The sequence below is a fragment of the Alligator sinensis genome, unplaced genomic scaffold (genome assembly GCF_000455745.1).
Source record: "Alligator sinensis unplaced genomic scaffold, ASM45574v1 scaffold188_1, whole genome shotgun sequence".
Taxonomy (NCBI): Eukaryota; Metazoa; Chordata; order Crocodylia; family Alligatoridae; genus Alligator; species Alligator sinensis.
This window is the reverse complement of record NW_005841903.1, coordinates 1,015,899-1,025,484: the sequence shown is the minus strand read 5'-3', so window position 1 is coordinate 1,025,484 and position 9,586 is coordinate 1,015,899. Positions and strand designations below refer to the sequence as shown.

Below are 9,586 nucleotides of genomic sequence, written 5' to 3'. Positions count from 1 at the left end.
TTCCCTTTATTTGTTGTCAGAGTGACACTTCAGGAGACTACCGGAAAATCCTACTCAAGTTGTGTGGTGGAAATGACTAAGTGGAACATACACTTTTTTTTAAAAAGCAGCTGTTTTTATGTTATCGCTTTAAAATGACATTTTTCAAAAACCAGATGTGGTGACTTATTTTCCTGAAGCTGTTATGCTTGTAAAATTAATTTTCTGTATCTCATCCCTTCCAGTCAAAAATAGGATATCTAACTATTGTAGGACGGGTGCCAGGTTTTTTTAGTCCTTTAATTCCACACCCTGCCCCGACACACACACTTTCCCCCTTTCCAGATGAATGACAGGTTATCTTTGTTTGCATTCTTAAGCTGAAATACTATTTTTGTTTCTGGTACAAAAATCAGCCTTACTGCATGATTCAGTAATTCAATTTTTTTCTTTTGTATGGACAGTATATGTGCCACTTTATTAATGCAAATGTTCTTGTTTGTGTTGTGCACAGCAGTGCTTTCATGGTGATGTTCTTCCTGTGTGAATACAACTGCCTTCTTGTTGTTCTTCATCAAGATTGTTTTGAGAAGTTTTGCCAAATGCCTCTTTCCCCCCCCGCCCCAAGGAAGACTTGCTCTATATTATTTCATGTTCTTCAATGCAAATATCACAAGATTCTAGCCTCTGCCAGTAAACCTTTCCAGTAAACGTTTTTAATTGTGCCTTAAAATCAAACATATGTATCTAAAAGCAGATTGTAAAATTAAAGGTATCTATCTTGTAAACTTCCTGGAACAGTTTTACTTTTGTGCAGACATTTCTGTCCTACAGGCATATTATAACTCAGTTGAAGGACCTTTTTAGAACTTCCATGGAAAAACCCTGTGAGAACAGATAAAGAAATATCTGTGCCAGACTGGCTGAAGGGCTGGTCACTCAATCTCTGACTAATACTGAAGTTTTTCTTGAGTTAAGAAACTCCGTGTGATCTGTGAGCATCTGGTTTATATAACCTCTGGTCAGCTCTTCTCCATGGAGCATGCAAGTCTTTCTACTCTGGCTCTTGTAATTTCCCTGCTCTGATTGGTTTTATGTACTCAGAATTTTTCAGCTTTTTACTAGCACAAGTTCTCATTAGCTTGTTCTTTGGAAAGCAGAAAATGACAAAGTGTACAAAAAGGGTTTGGCAGGAGCAGACTCCTCCAAGCATGTTACTGCCAATTAGTAAAAAGAGACTATTTAAAAATACATGCCTTCTTTCTTTCCTGATTATTATTCCCTCCACCCTACTGTTAACCCACTGAAGCTTGTTCCTAAAATAAGCCATGCTGTTGTTGATGTTGGGAGAATCTCAGCCCTTCCAAATTTAGGTTTGAGGTGACATAGCACAATATATTTTATTCTGTGGAGAAGAGCCTGCCTGAGTCCCAGAGAGAGAGAGATGAAAGGTGGATAGATGTCATGTGACTGAACTCAGTTTAAAAAACCTACTTTGCCTTTCTGTAGCCTTGCTCAACCTGTGCCTGTTAAAACCTTCAAGAAAATGGGAATAGCCTGCCTACATAATAAACTTAGCTTGAGCTAGTATGCTTCTTGGGCTTCAACCTTTTTATTTTTATTTGATATAAATGCCCGCACCTTTTGGGACTGGAGTTATTTCAGCGCCAGGTATGATTACCTTTACTAAAAGGGTAAGGCTGTTGTAATATCATTTTAGCTTAGAGTCCAGCTTCATATACAAGTGACTTAATTTACAAGTGACACACCTACTTCAGTTAGCAGCAAGGATGCAAGCGTTCAGAGTCAGAAGGCTCCATGCTGTCTGTTCTGTTGGAAATCCTCTCTGTATATTAACTAAATTCTAAAAGGAAGGCACAGCTGAATTTGCATCTCTATCAGTGTACACCTGTAGTAATTGCTTAATTCTCTCATTGAAAAGGGCTAACAGCCTTTTCAGAGATTCTGAGATTGGGAAAGTTGTGTTTTACCTGGTTGTGTATGGGGTGGTCTAGAGGCTAAGGATCTGCATCTTTGGACAACCAGCGCAGGTTTGGTGAAGAGTAGAATCTGAATTCTGTAGGATACAGAGTTTTAAAATGGCATTGGAAAAGCAAATATCTTTATTTTAAAGAAGCACAGAAAAAAGTAATTTATTGTTCAGGACTGTTTATCTTAGTTCAAAATCTAGAACCATTCTAAAGTTTCTTAAAGCACAAAGTGCAACAATGTAAAGCAACAATGACTTGTTATATTCTGATCTCTTCCATCTCCCTGGTGCTCAGCTGGCGTCTGTGGAGAGAAGAGTTAATGCAATTAATTTTGGGTGACAGGAAGACTAAATGAATGCTTGAAAAATCTAAGTACAGCAGTTGTCCCTTAAAACAAGGGGATAGTTCTGCAAAGCGAGAGACTGACTTCGTTGACATTTGATTAGAGGGGGAAGAGTCTGGCAGTCTCTGATTCCTGGACCATCTATAACTTCTTCCAACCCTGCCACACCATATGTTGTACTTGCGGTTTGTACATAAATAACACTTGATCACAAACTAAATTTGCATCTGACTTTTTGAAAATTCCTCTAACATTTCCCCCAAAGTAATTTTCTCTTTGAAAAAAGTTGTGGTTACTGTAGTTGAGAGCAGTCATTGCTAATTAATTTAAGTTAATAGAGGGACAGTATAGCCCAGGGGTGGGCAAAATGTGGCCCAGGGGCCGGATGCGGCCTGCCAGACCATTCTACCCGGCCCGCGGGGCCCCTAAAAAAATTTAGAAAATTAATATTAATCTGCCCTGGGCTGCCTGTCACGTGGCCCTCAATGGCTTGCTGAAACTCAGTAAGCAGCCCTCTGCCCAAAGTAATTGCCTGCCCCTGGTATAGTAATGAACAGGATGATAGACTGGGACTCCAAGGATTTGAATTTTAATCCCAGCTTCTCCCACTGACAGGGAGAGAGGGTTTTCTTGATGGCTGATCTGAAACGGGAATGAATAATGTGTACCCCAATTACACATTTCTTCAACCTGCATTCTCTAATATAAACAGACCTCAGCATGGATGTTTAAAGAAACAGTCAAACTCCTCGAGAGAGAGACTTAGAAAAAGAGAGCACTAAAATCACATGTGATAAGGTATTAGTCATTGGGACTAACAGGTACTTGGTGGTGTGTGCTATTCATCTATAAAGGGCCTAATAGAAGTGGTCTTCTTTGTCCCTCTATTTGCAGATTATATTAACCTCTGCATGTATTTTTACATCAGAGATAATAGGGTATGTGGAATGGTATAACAGTAGTTATTGCCAACTGTGCTGATACCCTGCTACGTCTCAGTGAGATAAATACCATCAAAAATGTCCTTGAGAGGGGTCCCAGGAGGAACAGGGACATTCCACGCTGTTTCACTGATGGTATTGAGCAGTGCCTTCACTTCTGAGTCCAAATAGTCCACTGTTTTTTCTACCTGCTAATAAAAACAAAAGAGAGAAAGTTGGTGCAGGATGAAGGAAAGAGTAGCAAATGTGTTGTAAAACCTACTAGCTAAATCTAGGAGGCCTCAACTAGCTAATGGAGTTGGTAGAACTCTCTAGTGCTTTCATATTTCTTGAGTTTTGCTGACCCCTGGTGGCCAAGAGAAATGAAATCTTGTTTGCTTTTTTTTTCCAACTAGTTGAAATGCTTGGAAATTAGGTGCTCTGGAAGAAGGACTTGAATGGATTTGTTTGTTGTTTTCTCATACCAACTGATAGGCTAGGTTAAAGGAGCTGAGCATGAGTTACCCATATCAATTCTGTGGGTGCTTAAACCATGGCAAGACATTAAAGGGCTTTACTAGAAGTCCATTCATTGGTTCCATTTGGATTTTAATACCTGCAGTGATGCAGCCACCTCCTCCTGTTATTATCAGTATTAGATGAGCGAGTATGGTAGCAGACTGAATATGTGACTTCAGGCAAGTAATAAGGTTTAATATAAACCTTGCCACACCAGTATTAGACATCCTGAGCTTGCCAGTCCACACATTTGCCCAGTCTATACTCCCATCTAGCTGCTAGTAAAAGAATAAAATAAAATGAAAAAAATAGGGCAGAATTCAGAACTCGACTATTTTCTGCAAACTTTTGGGAAGCCTGAACAATTAGTGAATTGGTCATTGGTGAACTGACTGCGGAGGGTCCGAGTCTGAGACTGAGTTCTATGGTAGGCTGAGTCGGTTCTGTTGTAGGATAATTCAATACTTGGACAAACTATTGCAACCTTTCATTATAATGCACCTTGTAAATGAGTTTAGTATCCTCAAGATATGTTTATAAATACTTCAAGTGATGTCTTAATTTGTTAATCAAATATTTAGAGTCCAGCAAGTTAATACATTCCTAATAATGATGGCTTTCCATCATCTCTAAAACCATTTACCTTTGTGCTTAACTGTCTGCAGTGCTGCTAGGGCTGTAACAGTTGTTGCAACACTTGCTAATCTTTTAACACTAAACACGCTCATGATATCAGGTGTGACCAAAGCGTCTTAATAAAATGGAAACACAAAGAAACAGCCAATCCTTGGCATTCAACCCAATTTCCAAACAACCTTTGACACGCACAGGAGCACTGCTCCAAATAAGCAAAGTTACTATGGGTGGAATTAAGGTTCCATGGAAGCCATTGGCAAAATGGCTAACTGCTCAGAAAAACAGACCTTATGATGAGAGGCTGAGAGCTATGGGACTCTTCAGCCTGGAAAAGCACAGGCTCAGGGGTGATCTGATGGCCACCTATAAGTTTATAACGGGTGTCCCCCAGATCCTGGTGAAACATTTGTTCACCAGAGCGCCCCAAGGGATGACAAGGTCGAATGGTCATAAACTCCTCCAGGACCATTTCAGGCTGGACATAAAGAAGAACTTCTTTCCTGTCTGAGTCCCCAAGGTCTGGAATAGCCTGCCATTGGAGGTGGTTCAAGCACCTACTTTGAATGCCTTCGAGATAAATTTGGATGTTTATCTTGCTGGGAACCTATGACCCCAGCTGACTTCTTGCCCCTGGGGCAGGGGGCTGGACTCGATGATCTTCCGAGGTCCCTTCCAGCCCTAATGTATATGAAATCTATGAAAAGACTCATTGAATTCAGTGAGGCCAAGATGTCACCACATATCCTTAAACCTTAACAGCTCTTGCTAGTTGTGCAAGAACTCCCCAGATGTAAGGCTTAAGCCAGCTAAATGGGTTTGAGATGGGGGCGGGCAATTATTTTGGGTGGAGGGCCACTTACCCAGTTTTGGCAGGCTGTCGAGAGCCGCCCCTTGACCGGTGCCCTGCCCCCTGGTCACCGTCTTGGGACCATTGTCCCAATGTCTTTGGTCCCAAGAAATTGGGACATTGGTCCCATGTCCCAGGGCCAGCACCAGTGTGGCCCAAAGCGGGGCACAGGCTGGCAGGGGTCTGTGGAGCCAGGCTGGGCTGCACCAGCAGGGAGAGGGGGGAGCTGGCCCAGCTTTACTCCTGCCACCCTGCTCTGGGCCTCGCCGGCACTGGCCCTGGGACACCGGTGTGGGCCCCGTGCTCCTGCTGGCTCTCTGCCCACTCACTCCTAGTGCCCCCCCACCCCCGTGGTACAGGCGGGGGGCAGCGCACAGCCCCAACCCCCTGCTCGCCAGCAGGGAAGAAGCTGGTGCTGAGCATGGGGAAAAGCAGCCCTTTGCCTGCTCTATGGCTGGTTCTCCATGCTGCAGTTGCTTGCAGCCCACACGGGGCTGTCCTGAGCAGGCACAGGTAGCCCCGTGCGGGCTGCAAGTGGCTGCAGTGTGGGATGCCAGCCATGGGGCGAGTGAGGGGCCGCTTTTCCCCATGCTCAGCACCAGCTTGTAACCCGCCCATGCTGCCAGCCTGGGCTCTGCGCCGGCTCTGGACTTGCCCATCAGGGCTGCAAGTGGTGGCAGCAGCTGAAGCCCCCCTGCTTGCCGCACCAGGCAGTTTTGGCTGCTGCTGCCCGCCTGGAGCCCGTGGGCTGGGCAGCCCACAGGCGGCAGTGGCAAACACTGCCCAGCACAGCAAGCTGGGGTCTCCACAGCTGCTGTTGCCACACGCAGCCCCGACGGGTGAGCCCAGAGCTGTGCGGGGTCCAGGTTGGTAGTGGGGCTGGGTTACAAGGTGGTGCTGAGTGTGGGGGTGGGGGGAAGTGGACCCTCGCCCACCCCATGGCCAGTGCCCCGTGCTGCAGCTGCTAGCAGCCCATCTGTGTCTGCCTATCCCTGCTCTGGACAGCTCTGTGTGGGCTGCAAGTGGCTTCAGCAGTGAGTGCCGGCCACAGGGCAGAGAAGGGCCACTTTCCTCTGTGCCAGGAAGGAGCAGGGAAGGAGCCCGGGGAAAACCTGAGCATGGAGAGGGAAAAACAGCCTTTCCCCTGCCCCATGGCCACCACTCCCTACTGCAGCCGCTCGCAGCCTGCACAGGGCTGTCCGGAGCAGGCACAGGCAGCCCCAGGTGGGCTGCAAGCAGCTGCAGTGCAGGGCACCGGGCACGGGGCAGGGGAGGGGCCGCTTCCCCCCCCACCCCCACCCTGCGCTCAGCTTTTCCCCAGGCAACTTTTCCCTGGGCTCCTTCTGTGCCCTTCCCCCCACTTCCCCTTTACCTGTGATTTTTGCATGGGGCAGCCGCATGGCCCCAGGCCAGAAGCCCCTGCTGGGGCTTCCGGCTGGTGGGGGGGGGGCCCCTGCTGTTGTGGGATCCTGACAGGGCTTCCCCTGGGTCCTACTGTCCTTGGTTCCTGTCATTTTTGACAGGAACCAAGGGCAGAGAAATATTAATTTTTTTAATTTTTTAGGGGCCTTGCGGGCCAGACAGAATAGCCTTGTGGGCCACATCCAGCCCGCAGGCCATATTTTGCCCACCCCTGGTCTGAGAGGTGCCTGGGAAAAACATGTCTGACAATGTGACCTGTTTCTCAGCTCTGCCACATGCAACTTTTGAAAAGGAACAAAAACTTTTGTTTGTTACCTCTTCAATAACATCAAGGCGCCTGTGGATTGTGTTGTGATCATTGCACCACTCTGTCCCCTGTGAACTTCCTGGTGACACGCTGACAGGATCTGCAGTAGCTAAAGAAACAATCACAAGTAAGGGCATTTCAGTAGTTAATAGTCAGTGATCTTTGATAAGACAGCTAATGACATGAATATCTGAATATAAAGCAGCACTCCAGGTGGTAAACAGTCTAAATTATGAAATGTAAATGTAGTTCTGCTAAGTAGATACAAGCAATTTACCTGCGGGCCTAATTGCAAACTCCCAAAGTCATTCCCTTGGTAACTACTAGGGCTGCGCGAAACGGCACCCTTGCATTTCGATGGAACAGCATTTCATTTCGAATTTCATTTCAATTCAAAACTACTGTTCCATTTAATTTCGTTGAAACAGTTTAGCTGTTTTGACGTTTTGCCCATAGGCTATAATGGGAAGCTTGAAACAGTTTATAATTTGTCATTTCTGGCCTGATTTGGATGAAACTTTCAAGAATGGTAGCCCCTTCTGAGGGCATAAAGTCTGCCAAGTTTCAAGGAGATAGGTGCAGGGGTTTCAGGGAAACTACACCTCAAAATCTTGAAAGTAAAAAACTCATGTCATGTGCATGTGTTAAGCCACAGTGGGGTCAAAACTGCAGGCTGGCTAGCTCTTGCTGAGGCAACGAAGCCTGCCAAGTTTCAAGGAGATAGGTGCAGGGGTTTGGGGGAAACTGCACCTCAAGCTACAGACAAGCAAAACTCGTGACATGGGTGACACTGTGTGTTAAGGTGCAGTAGGATGAAAGCTGCCAGTCTGCTAGCCCCTGCCAAGGCCACGAAGCCTGCAAGCTGTCAAGGAGATAGGTGCAGGGGTTCTGGGGCCCTGCACCCCTAGCTGCTGACAGGCAAAATATGGGACATGGGCAGGGCAGTTCAAACAATGCTGCCTTTTATGCAATTTTTCCATCCCTCCCCCAGAGCACTGGGATTGGAAGGGACCTCAGGGAAGGATGGCAGTCACTGGCCAGCTACGCAGTCAATAATGAGAGCACTCCTTCCCCCCCTCTTCCAACTCCCTCTCCTTACTTTAGTTTCTGTTTCCCTGCAGGCAAGCCGAGCTTGACCTTTGAAACTCAAAACGTTTCAAAAATTTCAAAACATTTCTACTTGCCTTGTTCTGTTTTGAGGCTGTTTTGAAGCTCTCTGTTTCATTTTGATTTTGCTGTTTTGAGCTCGAAACAAGTCGAAACAGCATCAAAACAAAACTGGAGGCAAAATCTCACACAGCTCTAGTAACTACAATTATGCATACACAATATGGGGCTTTTTGCATCCAGTGGTTTACTTTTTTGACACAGCTGTCCATTTTCATGTTGTGTAGCCTTTGTTTTGTCACACAGCATATTCTGTATTTAACAGTGCTGTATACATACAAACTATATCCTGATGGTCAGGAAGGTGCAAATGCACTTAAGCCTTCCACATAAGTTTGTATTAACCTTCCTTCAAAATGCACTAGCATCTGGAAGGCAGTGAGGTTTGTCTCTCCATGCTTTGAAGGATTATGGTTATCAAGTTGCTGATGCCACTGTACATTGCTACTTAACTATTTTCTGGCATTCTAGTTTCACATTTTAGGGAGGGGAAACAATCTAGATGTATAAATGATGTGTTTTGCTGGCAAACTGCTTGTGGTGGTGCTGTTGAATGTATTTTACTCTTGGACTGTGTTATCTAGCAGTATTGCTGATTGTTTTCACTGCTCTTTTTCCTAATTTACTCAGGGACTTGACTGAGAGCACTAATAAGCTCCTTTAACTAAACAATTGTCTGTAATCCCCAAGTGTAGGTTTGGAGTCAATCAGAATGTATTAATACAGCTGTCTCATGAACAGTTTCTCTTCTAGCAGTTCCAGTTTTAGGAGTGGTGGCTTTAGGATTGCTTAGGCCCGTGTGTAAAATTCTCTCAGAATATTTAAAAATGCAATGGCTATCTTTTGATACAACAAAATGTACTGATATTTCAGTTAAGAATTCTTGATGTAAAAGGCCAGGTAGCAGTATATAGTAGTGCGTAGGACTGGGTGTGAGGAGACCTGGAGTCTGTTTCCAGCTCAATGACTTACTCTGTTACCTTAAACCAGTGACTTCACCTCCCCAGTTCTTTCTCTATCTATTTAACATGTAAAGGACAGTCTTTATGTATTAGTACAGAACCTTAAAATAGATGTTATGTGCTACTATAATATAATAAAGGATTGATTTTTAAGATGACAGCTAAAGAGACTGACAAATGGTAAAGAAGCTTTGATCTTGTAGCATCAGTGACATGACTAGCTATTAAATAAGGACCTGATTTATCATCTAAGAAATTCAGTGAGGAAACTTACTTTCAAGGTGCATGGGAGGTGGCTCAACCCTTGAAGCTGGCACTAGCCCACATGACAGAGAGCATATCACAGGTAAACAGAGTGCAGCAGCAGTCCTGGACCGAGCCCATAGAGCAGTGGTTTTCAACCTTTTATGATTTGCGGACCCATAAAAAATGTTGAATGGAGGTGCGGACTCCTTTTGAATGATACGTGTAGGTATTCACATACTTTTGATTG

General features: G+C 45.0%; 2 protein-coding genes across 3 annotated transcripts in view; one reads left to right on the top strand and one right to left on the bottom strand.

The window, feature by feature from the left end:
• ANXA11 (annexin A11) overlaps positions 1-767 on the top strand; it is a 50,616-nt gene extending 49,849 nt beyond the window's left edge. The window contains 1 exon segment of the mRNA XM_006018482.2: positions 21-767. Within this exon segment, the coding sequence (XP_006018544.2) occupies positions 21-80 (60 nt within the window). The 3' untranslated portion in view covers positions 81-767.
• The window catches only part of PLAC9 (placenta specific 9), a 28,239-nt gene continuing 19,168 nt past the window's right edge, over positions 516-9,586 (bottom strand). Inside the window, exons 2-4 of one of the 2 annotated variants that reach the window (XM_006018481.3) lie at positions 6,973-7,073; positions 3,325-3,442; positions 516-2,271 (exon numbers count right to left, since the gene is read on the bottom strand). In XM_006018481.3, coding sequence (XP_006018543.1) covers positions 2,261-2,271; positions 3,325-3,442; positions 6,973-7,073 — 230 coding nt within the window. In that variant the 3' untranslated portion in view covers positions 516-2,260. Of the gene's footprint in view, positions 2,272-3,324; positions 3,446-6,972; positions 7,074-9,586 lie in introns of both variants that reach the window. The other variant, XM_006018480.3, reaches the window with a different exon arrangement.